General features: G+C 45.9%; 1 protein-coding gene across 2 annotated transcripts in view; it reads right to left on the bottom strand.

Moving 5' to 3' along the window:
- TTYH3 (tweety family member 3) overlaps nt 1-10,040 on the bottom strand; it is a 162,778-nt gene extending 152,738 nt beyond the window's left edge. For both annotated transcript variants that reach the window (XR_004536473.1, XM_033914512.1), the window contains exon 1: nt 9,721-10,040. Coding sequence is in view for 1 of the 2 variants with exons in the window: in XM_033914512.1 (XP_033770403.1) it covers nt 9,721-9,846 (126 nt within the window). In the remaining variant the exon portion in view is untranslated. The remainder of the gene's footprint in view (nt 1-9,720) is intronic.
- Between the last annotated feature and the right edge of the window lie 6,559 nt (nt 10,041-16,599).

Raw genomic sequence — 16,599 nt, 5'->3', positions numbered from 1 at the left:
TTTTATTTTTTGTTTTGATGCCTGGGATTTCAGGGCGGCAGAGAGCAGGACAGTCGGCGGAGGGCGTGAGCGACTGATCCTCAGCAGCCGCTTCTTTTTGGATCGGCCAGCACAATCTTCCGTTTAGTGAATCGCTGCCTTCCTTCTTATGCGTGCATTTCCCCTCATTTGCATGTGCGGATCAGATCCGGTGCGGATCGGATCGGGCAGAAGGTTAGTGAATCGGGTCGGGGGGTCGCAAACTGGGTCGGGACACGATCGGTGGGCTTAGTGAATCTGGCCCTCAATGCCTGAAATTTCAGGATAAGCATTCTTCACAATGATCTAACTCTGCTGCTATTTCACAGTAAATGCAAAGCAACAAAGTACAATGATGGCATTTTTACCAATAAAAGACATTCTGCTTCGGGAAGACACACAAGCCGTTCTAATGTTGCATTTAGGCCTACTCCCCCTGGCCAATGAACCAACAAGATAAGAAAGAGTTCTGCACAGACTTTGCTGCCCCCTCCCCCCCCCCCAAAAAAAAAGTAAAAATTAAGCTCTTGCTGTTTGCAGTCTATACTGACACTTACCCCCTCTTCTACGAAACCGCACTAGCGGTTATGAGCGCAGAGAGCTACGCTGAATGGCCCGCGCTGCTCCCGACGCTCATTGAGTTTCTATCGGCGTCGGGAGCAGCGCGGGCCATTCAGCGCGGCTCCCCGTGCTAAAAACCACTGGTGCGGTTTCGTAGAAGAGGGGGTAATGAACAAATTGCAGCTCTACACTCTCGAGGAACGTAGGGAGAGGGGAGACATGATCGAAACATTTAAGTCCCTCACGGGACGTGTCGAAGTGGAAGATGATATTTTCTTTCTCAAGGGACCCTCGGCCACAAGAGGGCACCCGCTCAAACTCAGGGGCGGAAAATTTCATGGCGACACCAGAAAGTATTTCTTCACAGAGAGAGTGGTTGATCATTGGAACAAGCTTCCAGTGCAGGTGATCGAGGCAGACAGCGTGCCAGACTTTAAGAATAAATGGGATACCCATGTGGGATCCCTACGAGGGTCAAGATAAGGAAATTGGGTCATTAGGGCATAGACAGGGGGTGGGTAAGCAGAGTGGGCAGACTTGATGGGCTGTAGCCCTTTTCTGCCATCATCTTCTATGTTTCAAAGCTATGGTTTTTTTCGTGTATGACATCCCTCTTACAACCGCCCAACTTTCTTTCTAAATATGGGCCATGAATTCTCTCCCCCATCCTGATGGTTTTGCACAGTAAGAATCACTTTTAATGCACATTTATTAGAAGAAGACATGGCGGGATGAATTGGTACAAGAGCCTCCATTGGAAAGCACCGATTTGACTGCCTTCCTGGAAGACTCTACAGATAACGTTCCAACTAGAACCACCCTGTTGGCGACCTTTGTTAATGAAGTGGACAGACCTGTAGGGAATGTGTGGCGCAGTGGTTAGCGCTAAAGCCTCAGCACCCTGAGGTTGTGGGTTCAAACCCACGCTGCTCCTTGTGACCCTGGGCAAGTCACTTAATCCCCCCATTGCCCCAGGTACATTAGGTAGATTGTGAGCCCGCCAGGACAGACAGGGAAAAATGCTTGAGTACCTGAATAAACTCATGTAAACCATTCTAAGCTCCCCTGGGAGATCAGTATAGAAAACTGAATAAATAGTATGAAAAGTTTCTGGTAAGCAGAGCTGATACTGTGATGTCACAATGCCTCATTCCTCCAATAAGAGCCAACTTCATCAGTGATGTCACAATGGCTTGATTGTCCTTTACTCGGCTCACTTCTACATTTTGATTTCCAGAGTGGCGCAGTGGTTAAAGCTACAGCCTCCGCAACCTGAGGTTGTGGGTTCAAACCCATCGCTGCTCCTTGTGACCCTGGGCAAGTCACTTAATCCCCCCATTGCCCCAGGTACATTAGATAGATTGTGAGCCCGCCAGTACCGACAGGGGAAAATGCTTGAGTACCTGAATGTAACTATTTAGGCTGTAGGTGGTATATAAATACTTAAATAAATAAAGATCCTACTTCAGGAAAAAAGTGGTTTCTTTTTGCGGTAAGACCACTCAGATCTTCCCAGATGTATATCGAGCTACACAACTTCAGAGGAAGGCTTGTCTTCCTTCGAAGAACCGTGTATTAGCAAAGGGGAGGGTTGGGGGGGGGGGCCCTACCTTTTTTCTCTGCTTCCCTTGTAAGTGTTTAGTTAACATTTCAAGACAAGCAATACATGCTTTTCGATCCTTAAAAGTTGGAAAATGCTGTATCGGGATCCTGAAAGGGTCGTGGAAATTTTACTGGAGTTCAAATAGGTTTTGGAGCCTTCAGAATTTCGAGTTCTCTTTGAGATCTTGATTGATTATGTTTAATGTTAAATTTCTTATAGAGTTATTCCTGGGTTTGAATTGTGATATGCTTATTTGGAAGTTTATGTATGAGCTATAATCTGTTTCCTTATTACGTTTATGGGAAATGTATATCTCATAAACACAACCCCCCCCCTCCACAAAAACAACCATCAATCACTTTCAATGGTCCCTACCAACTTCGAACTTAGCATGCACCCCACAATAGCACCCCAGAGGTGTGGGGACCCTCTACGCTACCAAAACTTCAGCCTTCACTAGCTCAAGTTCATTTTCATGTACTCCTGGCTCACTGTTAAATTTTTAACAATGAAAAAGTGGGGGGGAAAGTACAACATATAATTGTGATTTTGCAAAACACGGTCAATTACATCTCTTTAAGGGGTCCTTTTACTAAGGCACGTTACCCGACTTAGCACAAGCTAAAGATTAGCGCGTGCTAAATGCTAAGGTATGTATTATATTCTAGAGAGTGGTAGAAAACTGGAACGCTCTTCCGGAGTCTGTCATAGGGGAAAACACCCTCCAGGGACTCAAGACGACGTTAGACAAGTTCCTGCTGAACCAGAACTTACGCAGGTAAGACTAGTCTCAGTTAGGGCGCTGGTCTTTGACCAGAGGGCCGCCGCGTAAGCGGACTGCTGGGCACAATGGACCACTGGTCTGACCAAGCAGCGGCAGTTCTTATGTTCTTATGGAGGCCTTAGCATTCAGCGTCCGCTAAATCAGTTAGCACGCAGAACAGAGAAAAGTAAATTCAATATAAAAGAAACTCCACTACAATATCAATAAAAATAGCATCCAGTCTCCCTGTAGCTTCTCCCAGCAATTACTCTCTCATTTTCGTCCGTCCCAGTCTTTTATGCCAGTAACCTGAGCGGCCCTAGGCAGAACCTTTAGAAAAACAGGTGTTTAATAGTTTATTATTTATATTCCGCCTTTAAACAAGGCGGGTTACAATCAGGTACAAATCTGTAGCCTCCCATGTCTGCCCACAATAAGCCTTTGAAAGCACAAAGGTAGACCAAAGCAATCGAGCTCTCAACAAAATCGGTCCAAGATTTCTTGCAACTCAAGGGGGAAGTCTCGGCAACGAGGTGCAAACCAGAGGGAAAAGCTGCAATCGATTTTGTCGTATATCAGTGTCAATCATCAGTATCATAAAACAGCCAAAAGTAATATAAAGGACGGAAAATAAGCTGTTTCACAGCAAGACACATTCAGATCAATATTTAAACCCCATGATTGGCATTTAAACATTTTCCATGCTGCTATCCTAAATATAACCATATAGCGCTAGAGGATGGATATTTCTGGATATCCAGAAACTTATAATGCCCCTGAATTGCTCCTTGGTGCGACCTCATCTGGAGTATTGCGTTCAGTTCTGGCCTCCTTATCTCAAGAAAGATATAGTGGTGCTAGAAAAGGTTCAAAGAAGAGCGACCAAGATGGTAAAGTGGATGGAACTCCTCTTGTATGAGGAAAGACTAAAAAGGTTAGGGCTCTTCAGCTTGGAAAAGAGACAGCTGAGGGGAGAAATGATCGAAGTCTACAAAATCCTGAGTGGAGTAGAACGGGTACAAGTGGATCGATTTTTTACTTTATCAAAAATTACAAAGACTAGGAGACACTCGATGAAGTTACAGGGAAATACTTTTAAAACCAATAGGAGGAAAGTTTTTTTCACTCAGAGAATAGTTAAGCTCTGGAACGCGTTGCCACAGGTTGTGGTAAGAGCGGATAGTGTAGCTGGTTTTACGAAAGGTTTGGACAAGTTCCTGGAGGAAAAGTCCATAGTCTGTTATTGAGAAAGACATGGGGGAAGCCACTGCTTGTCCTGGATCGGTAGCATGGAATATTGCTACTCCTTGGGTTTTGGCCAGGTACTAGTGACCTGGATTGGCGAAAGCTAGAAGGATGCTAGGTTGCTTAGGGAGAGGTATGGCCAGTAGGAAAAAGGAGGTATTGATACCTCTGTATAAGACTCTTGTGAGACCTCATTTAGAATATTGTGTACAATTCTGGAGGCCGCACCTTCAAAAAGATATAAAAAGGATGGAGTCTGTCCAGAGGAAGGCTACTAAAATGGTGTGTGGTCTTCATCATAAGGCGTATGGGGACAGACTTTAAGATCTCAATCTGTATACTTTGGAGGAAAGGTGGGAGGGGAGATATGATAGAGACGTTTAAACACCTATGTGGCATAAATGCGCATGAGTCGAGTCTCTTTCATTTGAAAGGAAGCTCTGGAATGAGAGGGCCTAGGATGAAGTTAAGAGGTGATAGACTCAGGAGCAATCTAAGCAAATACTTTTTTTACAGAAAGGGTGGTAGATGCGTGGAACAGCCTCCCGGAAGAGGTGGTGGAGACAGAGACTGTGGCTGAATTCAAGAAAGTGTGAGATAGGCACATGGGATTTCTTGGAGAGAGGAAGAGATAATGGTTACTGCTCATGGGCAGACTGGATGGGCCATTTGACCTTTATCTGCCATTTATCTGTCCTTTGGTCCATTTACCAGTCTCCAGGTAGAACCCACTGTACCTAGAGAAATGAGGGTGTATTTTGCTCTTAAAAACTTAAGGGTGGGAGATTATATCACTTGGCTAGGACACAGGAGCCCATGTTTGAATGGGCTCATGTGTAAATTGTACATTGCCTTGAACCTTTAAAGGCACAGAGCGATCCACAAATCCTAGATTAGATTAGAATACATGTGTTCCTGTACTCAACTAGCCTTATAATTAAAAAGCTCTTCCAATATCCATCTTTAATTTCTCTTGTTGCAATTTAAGACTCATTTACATAGAACATAGAACATAGAAATTGACGGCAGAAAAGGGCCATAGCCCATCGAGTCTGCCCATACCAATGACCCACTCCCTGATTCTTACTCTCCTAGAGATCCCACATGAATATCCCATTTCCTCTTGAAATCTAACACGCTGCTGGCCTCAATCACCCGTTGAGGCAGCTCGTTCCAATGATCGACCACCCTTTCGGTGAAGAAGTACTTCCTAGCATCACCCTGAAATTTCCCTCCCCTGATTTTCAGCGAGTGTCCTCTGGTTACCGAGGGCCCCGTAAGACTGAAGATATCATCTTTCACCACTATACGCCCAGTAATATACTTAAAGGTTTCAATCATGTCTCCTCTCTGTCTTCGCTCCTCCAATGAGTACATCCGCAGTTTTTTTAACCTTTCTTCATACGTGAGATCCCTGAGCCCCAAAACCATCCTGGTAGCCATTCGCTGAACCGACTCAATTCTCAACACATCTTTTCGGTAGTGTGGTCTCCAGAATTGAACACAATACTCGAGATGAGGTCTCACCATGGATCTGTACAGTGGCATTATTACTTCAGGTTTTCTGCTGACAAAACCCCTACGGATACAGCCCATCATTTGTGTCTATTCCAACTCCCCACTGAATATGCCGACGTATTCACGGATCAATATCTTCTTAATAACCCAACACACCTCTATGTATTCAAACAAAGCCATCAAGTCATTCCACACATGGAATATTTTTTTTTAGCACAGCATGTTATTAAATGGAATGATTCAAGGGCGTAGCCAGACAATTAGTTTTGGGTGGACCTCAGCCCAAAGTGGGCGGGCGGGCATGAAATTTTCTCTCTGCCAGCAATCTGGTATATCTGCGCATTTTTAAAACTTCACTTCCAGAGGTCGCCAACAGTAAGCAGCAGTTCACACATGTTCTTCGTGCCAGCACCAGAGCCTCTCGACTGGTGCAACTTCCTGCTTCCCTTCAGAACAGTGTGGGCGAGATACTACTCACTGCCGGTGACCTCTGGAAGTTTTTAAAAGTTACATGGGGGGGGGGGGAAGGGCTGGGGGGGAGATGAGAGAGACTGAGGGGGATGCCAGATCACCCGTGAGAAAGGGGACGGACAAGTGCCAGGAGTCTTCAGCTGGAAGCAATTGGGAATCCCTCCCAGACACAGCAAGGACATGTCCCTACTAGGTGGGCCCGAGTCCAAAGTGAAGGGGCTGTTTCCACCCGAGACCACCCGTGGAATGAATGAACAGTAAGCAGAACTATACCAAGGACTGTACAAGCGGTGCAGCCACACATGATGCAAATGTGGAAGGGGGCAAAGATCACTCCCAGAGGGCAAATTGTACAGTGGTTAAAGCTACAGCCTCAGCACCCTCAGGTGGTGGGTTTTAACCCACGCTGCTCCTTGTGACCCTGGGCAAGTCACTTAGGGCTAGATTCACTAAGCTAGAGATCCATGTCTGATCCGTGACCAATTGCAGGCAGGCCGACGAATTCACTAAAGGCCTGCATGCAAATGGCGGCGATCATTGACACGCCCCCCACCAACCGCACGGATCGCTGGAGAGCGATCCTTGAGCATGCGCAGACCATCTTCCTTGACTATAGATGGTCTACGCATGTGCTGACCCGGTACACGATTGGTTTCCTTATGGAATCTAGCCCTTAATCCCCCCCATTGCACTAAGTACATTAGATCGAGTTTGAGCCCACCAGGACAGATAAGCAAAAACGTTTGAGTATCTTTAGGTACTAGGATATAAGTATATCTTAAAACAGTCTTATAAACCAGTGTTTCTCAACTCGGTCCTGGAGTCAGGTTTTCAGGATATCCACAATGAATATGCATAAACTTGATTTGCATACACTGCCTCCATTATATGCAAATTTCTTTCATGCATATTCATTGTGGATATCCCGAAAACCTGACTCCAGGACCGAGTTGAGAAACACAGTTGTAAACAAATCAACCCCTCCAATTTCTTTATACTAATACAAATTCAGCTCTTTCAGCTTCTCCCCATAGATCATATTTATTAAACCTTCAGCTCTTCATTACTCTTAGTCAGAATTTTTCCTTATAGTTCTTGAAGTGTGGCACCCAAACTTGGACTTTTTGATTGTCAGAGTTACAAAAAAAATAAATACATTTAAAAAAAAATAAAAAATATATATATATATATTCACACAATTCAGCTTATCAGTAGCATTTTTTTGGGGTATGTTTCATTTTACTTAGCTGATAAGATTACCGTACCCATATATAATGGTAAGAGAAAAATACCGTATGTTCCGCTCCATAAGACGCACTTTTTTCCACTCCCAAAAAGGGCGTCTTATGGAGTGAATACACATTCCTCCCTCCCCCCCATAAATACACCTTCACTCCCCCCACTCGGTACCTTTTTAAAAGTTGTGGTGCTCTCCTGCCGGACGGCCGTCTTTGTAAGGAAAGCAGAGTGGCGCGATGCAGGAGCGAGACCTTAACGCTTCCTGCCTGGTCCCGTGCCGCTCAGTGACTGGCTCCTGCGTCGCGCCGCTCTGCTCCACTTACAAAGACAGCCCAGGAGAGCACCGCGGCTTCGGACTGGCGGCTTCAGGTGCGGGCAGCTTTGGGCAGGTTTCTTTGCTGCAGGCAGCTTCAGGTGCAGGTGGCTTTAGGCTGCAGGTGGGCTGCTTTATGCTGCTTAGCACAACGCACCAGACTACCAGACGCACCCCCCTGTAGAGGAGGACATTTTTTTCCTTGGTTTTTCCTCCTCTACAGGGTGATGTGTCTTATAGACCGAAAAATATGGTAACTGTTTCATCTAGAAACTGAGCAGATAAAAGCATACATAAGAACAGCCATACTGGGCCAGACTGATAGTCGTTCCTTTTTAAGGACGCTTATGATTAATAACTTATAATCTGGAACACAATAATTCAATAATTTAAAAAAAAAAAAAATTCCTACCTTATGTTTTTCCCCACCCTTCTTTTTATTATATTTTGTAGTTCTTATCCCTTTTCCCTTTACTCATGTTTTGTCAAATATGTATTTAGGTTTTGTTTTTTTTTTCTTCTTCTTTTTTTCTCTTTTAAATTAATTTTTAAGGTCATATATAATTAATGTTTTAATTTTTATTTTCATATTGTAATATTAAACTACTTCTATTTATATATATGTATGTTCATCGCTTTGAAAAAAAGACAAAGCGATTAATCAAAAATTTTAATAAACTTGAAACTTCCATTTAGCCCAGTATACTGCTTCCAGCAGGGGCCAATCCAGGTCACAGGTACCTGACAGAATCCCAAAGAGGATCAAGATTCTGGAATTCCCCAAGAGTACCAGCATTGTATGCTGAGAATCCCAGGACAAGTAGCGATTTCCCCAAGTTCTCAAGACTGGTGAACGGCCAATCTATATGCAACTGTAGGTCTCCCTACAATTGTCATATATATATATTTACATAATGTCTAAGATTAGCAGAAAACAATCTTCTAAGACAGGGGTAGGGAACTCCGGTCCTCGAGAGCCGTATTCCAGTCGGATTTTCAGAATTTCCCTAATGAATATGCATTGAAAGCAGTGCGTGCACATAGATCTCATGCATATTCATTGAGGAAATCCTGAAAACCCCGACTGGACTACAGCTCTCGAGGACCGGAGTTCCCTACCCCTGTTCTAAGATCATTTCTAATCATCTTCTAGCCCAGGGGTAGGGAACTTCGGTCCTCGAGAGCCATATTCCAGTCGGGTTTTCAGGATTTCCCCAATGAATATGCCTTGAAAGCAGTGCATGCAAATACATCTCATGCATATTCATTGGGGAAATCCTGAAAACCCGACTGGAATACGGCTCTCGAGGACCGGAGTTCCCTACCCCTGTTCTAGCATGAAGGTCTAAGATTAGCAGAAAGTAACCAGAAATTTACCAGGCAGATCTAAAAGCCACGCTCTTCCCCTTTGTTTAGCAAACATGAGCTCTTTCATGACAAGAGTCGTTTTGCAAGATGGAGCAGGTAGATTTCTGAGTGAAGTGGCTGCTGGGTGAAGCAAAATGGAGTTGACCAAACACTTCCACAACGGTTGCCATTGAAGTCAAGGGGTCAAGCAAAACCACTGGTGACCTTAGACAGGCATCTGCTTGCCCCCTGTCAGAGATAAGCCAACATGTCTACTGCAGAACCACATAGGGAGATTTCACTCTGATTATGCTAGAAGGTGATTGAAACTCGTTCTTTTTATAGGCTAGTGCCACTTAATTTCCTATTGGGTCATGGGGGTGCACTAGTGCCTTTCTCCTGACCCCCTCGCTCTATGCCCGTGAGGATCTCTGTCGGGCTTAGAATGGTTCAGGTTAGGAGTCCTGCTTCTCTTATCAGACAGGCTGGCATCCCTTGGCACAGCTCCTGTGCCACCCCTGTCCTTCCATGCCACCATCGGCCAGCATTCGGGAGGGGGGGGAGGGGAAGCCCGAACGAACCGGGTCTGAACTTGCAGCCCGTCGTGCATCAGCCGCAGGTGGACCGGGCGCTGGCTCTTACCTGTTGGTAGTCGGTGTCCTCCGGCCGGAACTCGCTGCCCACGGGCTCCCACTTCAGGTTAACGTGGGGCAGCCGGTGCAGCAGCTTCACCCACCAGGGAGGGGAGTAATTCACCAGGGAAGCCATGGCAGCGGCAGCGCCGAGCCCCAGCCCGGCCCGTGCGCCGAGAGTCACCCCCTGGCTCGCTGCCCCCGGCCTCCGGCCTCCATCCCCCGCATGATCGGGGGCGCCCCGTTGCCCCCACCGCTCCTAGCCGCCCGTGCCGCCTTCGCAGGGGCTTCCGTTCGCCCGGGCTCTTTGTTTGCCGGAGCCTGGCTCCTCCCCCGGGCTCCCCGCCGCCCCCTGCCGGCTACCGCTCGTACTGCAGCTCCGCTGCCGCTGGATTCCGGGGCGCCCCGGTGTCGGTGCCAGACGACGCTTGTCTAGGGAGGTCCCCTGACGCTTATGTTGACGCCGTAAGAGGGACCGAATAAGAAGGGATCGCCATATGTTTCGTTTGGTCGCTCTTTCGTTTCGTTTCGTTTCGTTTCGTTTCGTTGATCTTTCGTTCAAGGGAATCTAGACTGGAGTCTGCGTTTGTTCAATGCATGTTTTTTTTATAGGCAATTGCAAGCAAGGGGGATTTTAGGGGGGGGGGCGCTTCGTGGGGTTCGTAGGCGCTTCCACCCTTTCTTTTGTGGGAAGATGGAGGGTTTTTGCTGCTTCTTAGCATCGGTTGAATGTTTCTCGCTTTTCCTAAAATCATTGAGGAGGGGCTGGGTCCAAAGATCCAGCCTTGGGAGGGTCCATTATCCCCTTGAAAACTGAAAAGGCTGATGCTCAGACCCCCATCCCACAATGCAGCATGTTTGGGATCTTGAAATGACAGTATTCAGTTCAATTAGGGTTTAAATAACCATCTGATCCGGGGCCGGGTTTTCCCGTTTCAAAAGTCCCTTTTCAAATGCATGGTTTCAACTTCACTATTCTGTACTCGGATGCACAGGAATGGAAAAATTCGGTAACAGAATTCTTTGAACAGTCTCCAATCTGCCCACCTGACTTGTCTGGTTTCCAGCATACTTTAAGCAAGAAATAGATTTGAAACCAAGGCTTGATAAGCCTTACAGGGGTCTCAAAGTCCCTCCTTGAGGGCCACCATCCAGTCGGGTTTTCAGGATTTCCCCAATGAATATGCATGAGATCTATGTGCATGCACTGCTTTCAATGCATATTCATTGGGGAAATCCTGAAAACCTGACTGGATTGTGGCCCTCAAGGAGGGACTTTGAGACCCCTGATATAGAATATGTAAGAGACGTAACCTATACATCAGGGGTCCCCAAAGTCCCTCCTTGTGGGCTAAATCCAGTCAGGTTTTCAGGATTTCCCCAATGAATATGCATGAGATCTATGTGCATGCACTGCTTTCAATGCATATTCATTGGGGAAATCCTGAAAACCCAACTGGATTGCAGCCCTCATGGAGGGAATTTGAGACCCCTGTTCTAGAGTATTGGGTGTCGTTCTAGACCAGGCAGGGGCAACTCTGGTCCTTGAGGGCCGGAATCCAATCGGGTTTTCAGGATTTCCCCAGTGAATATGCATTGAAAGCAGTGCATGCAAATAGATCTCATGCATATTCATTGGGGAAATCCTGAAAACCCGACTGGATTGCGGCCCTCAAGGAAGGACTTTGAGATCCCTGCCCTAACACTAGATAGCAATTGAATGTTTTCAGTGTAGTGTGTGTGTGTGTGTGGGGGGGGGTTCCCCTCACCCATCTCAAAAAAAAGGGTTACTTCATAACCCTAAAAAAAATTGTCAGGTCTCTCAGTGCATTGTTGGTACCATTGTCCGCGCGTTTGACGGGTCGCCAACTCAACAGTCAACTGTGTTCAAAGGCTTCCTCATTCTCCCCTTCCCCTTCTCCCAGGCAGTAGGTATTAGAGCAGTGGTTCTTAATCCTGTCCTAGGGGACCTCCCCCCCCCTGTCCTAGAGGACCCCCTCCCTCAGCCAGCTAGTCAGGTTTTCAGGATATCCACAATAAATATGCATAAGCTTGATTTGCATACAATCCAAGCGTTTCATGGTTTCTCTAGCTTTGCCATACCACTGCAATCAGTGGCGTAGTGACGCTGAGAAGTGTCCCTTCCCCTCACCTCCACACGCTCCTTCCCCACTCCCTCCTGCCACGTGCCGCTTCCCTTCTCCCCATACCTCTGTAATGTCCCTGTCACGAACAGCAACCCCCAAGCTGCTGTTGCGCCAGCGTCAACGCGCATCCAGGAAGCGACATCAGAAGACGAGCTGACACTGGCGTGGCAACAGGTTGGGGGTTTGTTGCTCGTGCCAGGAATGTTACAGAGGTACGGGGGAAGGGAAGCGGCATCCATATGTGGTGGGGGGGACAGAGAGGAGGATGGCTACCTGCTCCCTCACCAAGACGGCGCCCAGTGGCAGTTCACCCCCCACCCCCTCCTTACTACGCCACTGACTACAGTACAGGTGCATCTATATATGAATTCTGATCTTTAACCTGTCCTACGGCCATATGGACATATGGCATAGTAGTCCTACTTACCCTATACCAACTTTGGTCCATGCCCAGTCTATGGATTTAGCGCACTATCCAAACAGGCAAGATTGAACTTAACAAATTTGCAGGAATTGAGGAACATCTCAGTCAACTGTCTGAGGGCCACAATGGAGGACCTCAGGGGCCACAAGCAGTCCTGGGGCCACCCACTGGAGACTACTGCAGTAGGGTACCATCTGAACTAGCACTGAACTCATGCACAGAGCATTTTAACAGAGTCAGCTCTTCATTTGGGTACGCTGATCTGATTTAATAAGCTTTTTCAGTTAGGTTTAGTAATAGGAAAGATACCAAACTGAAACCACTAGAAACGAAACGCTTCTGTTTTTCTGCAGAACTTAAATGCCACAAGCAAGTACGGTGAGCATCGTCTTGCAAATACAACTCGGTCCTGCTTTGCAAGGAATAACCTCATTGCGGTTCAGCTTTGATACCTCCTTTCAGCTCTTGAACTGTGCTGAGAAGTGAGAACTACACACCACTGTAGATGTATTTCACATTTCAGACCCAAAGAAGAAGGTATTGTCTTCAAAAACTAGTCAAAATGTATTAAGTTAGTCCAATAAAAAAGGTGCCAATTTTATGTTTTCCCTGTAAATGGTTGATTAAGTATACAGTGTTTCGGACTCAGTAATTTGCAGTATGCAAGACCGCCTCTTCCTGTACTAAAGTCAGACTACACCAATCAGGAGCTGTGTGTCAAAGCAGCTCCTGATTGGTGTAGCCTGACTAGGAACAGGAAGAGGTGGTTGGAGCATACCGCAAATGATTTTCTACATCCGCTGGCGCCCTGGCTGCCCTCTCCTGCCTTTCGAAAGACGCAAGACCGCATATGCGGTTTTTTTTAAAATTTATGGGTGTTCCTGGAACGGAATCCCCACAAATTTCGGGGGAGTACAAACAACAAAAAAAGACAAACTACTCCACCGGACTATCATCAAGATAAACATCAAAAGTGGAGCGGGTATATAATTTTTCACAAAATATAATAAATTCCTTTTAAATATATCTTGAAAAAATTTTTTAGTATAAAAACCTAAGTTGGCATGAAAAATTCTCAGAAATTGCTCAAATCAATTGTGAAAATCTTGGACAAAAGTGGAGGGACCTCAGACACCCTTTCCCTATTCACAATAGGACAGTAAATGCTGATCTATTCAATGGGTCTGACTTTTCGATCATCGGTCCACCCCCCACCCCCCTCCAACAGCTTAAATATACCAAAAGGTATAAATATACAAAAAAAAAAAAAATAGAATAAGGACTTAGCTTGCACACTTGAAATCATATCAATATATTTCTGATCTCTGATCCCAACGGGGCCTGTTTCGCCCTAAGCTTCTTCAGGAGATCAGGGACTGAAAGATCCACGTACAGCCATGTCAACAACACATACTTGACAGGACGGAAAGGTTCCCTTCACATTCACTCAAAAGCGCGAGCATAACAATCTTTCAAGCCTCACAACTCATAATTGAAAACAAAATAAAATTTAATTGGGAGATCATAATAACTTTATATATAATGCAATACCACAAACAGTTCAGAGCGGTTTACAGAGGAAGAGACTGTATACAGACAGCGATATGACAAAAAAACTTTTCAAAATTACATTAGCATGGTAAGATTAATCAAATTTTTCTTCTTAGGCGCGATTCTGCAAAAGATAGACACCTCACACCAAAGTAGGTGTGTTTAGGGGTGGACAAAGACTTAAATGCCATTAGGCATGATTTTCGGAAGGACTTAGGTGCCTATAACGTAGGCCTTTAAACCCATGTGCAGACACCCAAGTTTTGCTAGTTCTGTAATGGGCACCCACGTGTCATTAACATGCATCTAACATATTATTCAGAATTATGGAATCTGGCCCTCAGTGGATTTTATAAGATCCTAAGCAATTTAAAGCATTTTTAGGCTGGGCACCCAGGTTTGGCTTCTACTGCTGGGGTGAGGTGCAGTTGGAAATGCATGTCTTCGTAGTTATCAGTGGTGTAGGCAGGTGGGGCAGCAGGAAGGACTGCCCCGGGCGCCATCATGGTGGGGGAGCTGGCACCGCTCCGCGCCCCTACACCATGCTCGTGTCCCCCCCTTTCCTCCCTCCTACCTTTCTAAATCTTTGCCAGCGCAAGCAACTTCCCTGGCCTGCTGCTCGTGCCAGCCTGGCTCCCCTCTGAAATCACTTCCTGGTCGTGGGGCCAGGAAGTGACATCAGAGGGAAAGCCAAAGCCTGAGTGAGCAGCAGGCCTGAGAAACTGCTTGCGCTGGTGAATATTTCAAGAGGTACTGGGGAGAAGGGAGGACGTGAGTGTGGCGTGGGAGGGCAGGGAAGGAGCAGGGGGTGGGGAGGAGGGCACACGGGGGGAGCCACCTACCCTCACTATGGCATGGGTGGTTATAGTCAATAATCTATGGGAATGTCTCTTAAAGTGAAAATTTGCCTTTATTTTTAATGTATTGTGGAGATGCTCCTGTTTTCCTAGTGGTTTTTCATTTTGATTGTGGGCTTGTACAGAAATATACTCCTTTGATTTCTTTTTTTCTTTTTTTTAATGTTTATTTTCAAAGTACATTTTGTATTTCTTAAGGGACTTTTGCCATTGGGATTATTTAAAATATGCTGAGGCAACAGAGCTGCTTGAGGAAACTGGACTTTTGTCAGACTTATTTGATTTTGGTGTTCAATTTTTTTTCCCCCGTTTATGAATTATTTTAAATTTTATTCCATTGTTTTTAATTGATGAATTGAATTTCCCTGAATTCTATTGTTTAACAGTTCCTCCCTTCTATTTCTTTTTACATATTCCTTTAACTCATTTACATATCATTTACATAGATGGTGCTCCTATCTGTAAAGTTAGGAATTTCTATGAAATATTCGACCTGCTTCTCTCCTCTCCACTCCTTCCTGCCCTCCAAAGTCCTCCCTACCCTCTTCTAACTCCTTCCTCTGTAATGTCACCTAGAGCTTGTATAGGTATGTGCGACGCACAAATGGAATAAATAAATAAATAAATATACAGTGGTACCTTGGATTACGAGCATAATCCATTCCAGGAGCATGCTCATAATCCAAAATGCTCGTTTATCAAAGCGAGTTTCCCCATATAAAATAATGGAAACTCGCTTTGATACGTCCCCCCCCCAATAACCGGCATCGCTCCCCCCCCTACTCGCAAAGGCCCCCTCGCTCCAACCGCCCTTCCCCCCCCCCGTGCGAACCGGCCCACCCGCCCGAACAACTTAAACTTACCCTCCCCCCCATCTGGCACCGGCACCAGCACACAGGCACAGATCGTGCCGGTGCCTAGAAGATCTTCCGGCTTCTGCCTGCCTTGAGCATGCTCAAGGACTTCTAATTCTCCCTCTCGCCGAGAATTAGAAGTCCTTGAGCATGCGCAGGCAGAAGCCGGAAGATCTTCTAGGCACCGGCACGATCTGTGCCTGCAGCTGGTGCCAGATGGGGGGGTGAGTTTAAGTTGTTCGGGCGGGGGGGGGGGGCGGTTCGCGGGGGGGGGAGGGTTTGCCGGTTGGAGCGAGGGGGCCTTTGCAAGCGGGGGGGAGCGATGCCAGTTATCGGGGGGGGGGGGTGCTCGCAAATCGAGTCAACACTCAGTTTGCGAGTCAAAAGTTTGCTGAGTGTTTTGCTCGTCTTGCAAAACACTCACAAATGGGGTTACTCGCAAACCGAGGTTTGACTATATATATTCCTATGTTTCATGCTTTAATGCTGGTAAAAATTTTGGAATCTTATTATTTTTTTTAAAGGTGTCATTGTATCTTTTTTTTTTAATTTGTTTCATTTCTATTTATCACATACAGATGAAAAGCGCTGTATCCCAGCACCAAAAATCACCAACTCAACACGTCTCCTAGGAATCACATGTATATTGGAGGTGGCAGGATTTCAATAAGGGTATATTTGTATTTCACATATACTTCTTTGCAAATCACAGAAGACAGTGAATAATGTGTTGCTAGGTGCTGAGCTACCCTGCATTTCACATTTTACAGAGGTTTCTGTTATATAACAAGACCTGAAGCTGAAGTTTTTAATCTTTTTTTTTTTCTGGCAATAATATAATGATTCTGGAATGGAGACTGGAGACAGCTGTAGTGAGCACTTGAGATAGGACAGTCCCATGTCCATGCAGGACCTGAATTCCCTTCCCAAGCAATGAGACCGGAAAGTGGAAAGACAGATTCATTTTTTTTAGGCGCATATGCAGATAATCTGCAAAAGGACCGCTTCATCTCTTTTTAGAAGACCAAGCAAGTGAGACAAGTTTAGTGCTCTGCT

This window comes from Geotrypetes seraphini, chromosome 11 (assembly GCF_902459505.1).
Source record: "Geotrypetes seraphini chromosome 11, aGeoSer1.1, whole genome shotgun sequence".
NCBI classification, from domain to species: domain Eukaryota; kingdom Metazoa; phylum Chordata; class Amphibia; order Gymnophiona; family Dermophiidae; genus Geotrypetes; species Geotrypetes seraphini.
This window is presented reverse-complemented; position numbering and strand designations above follow the sequence as displayed.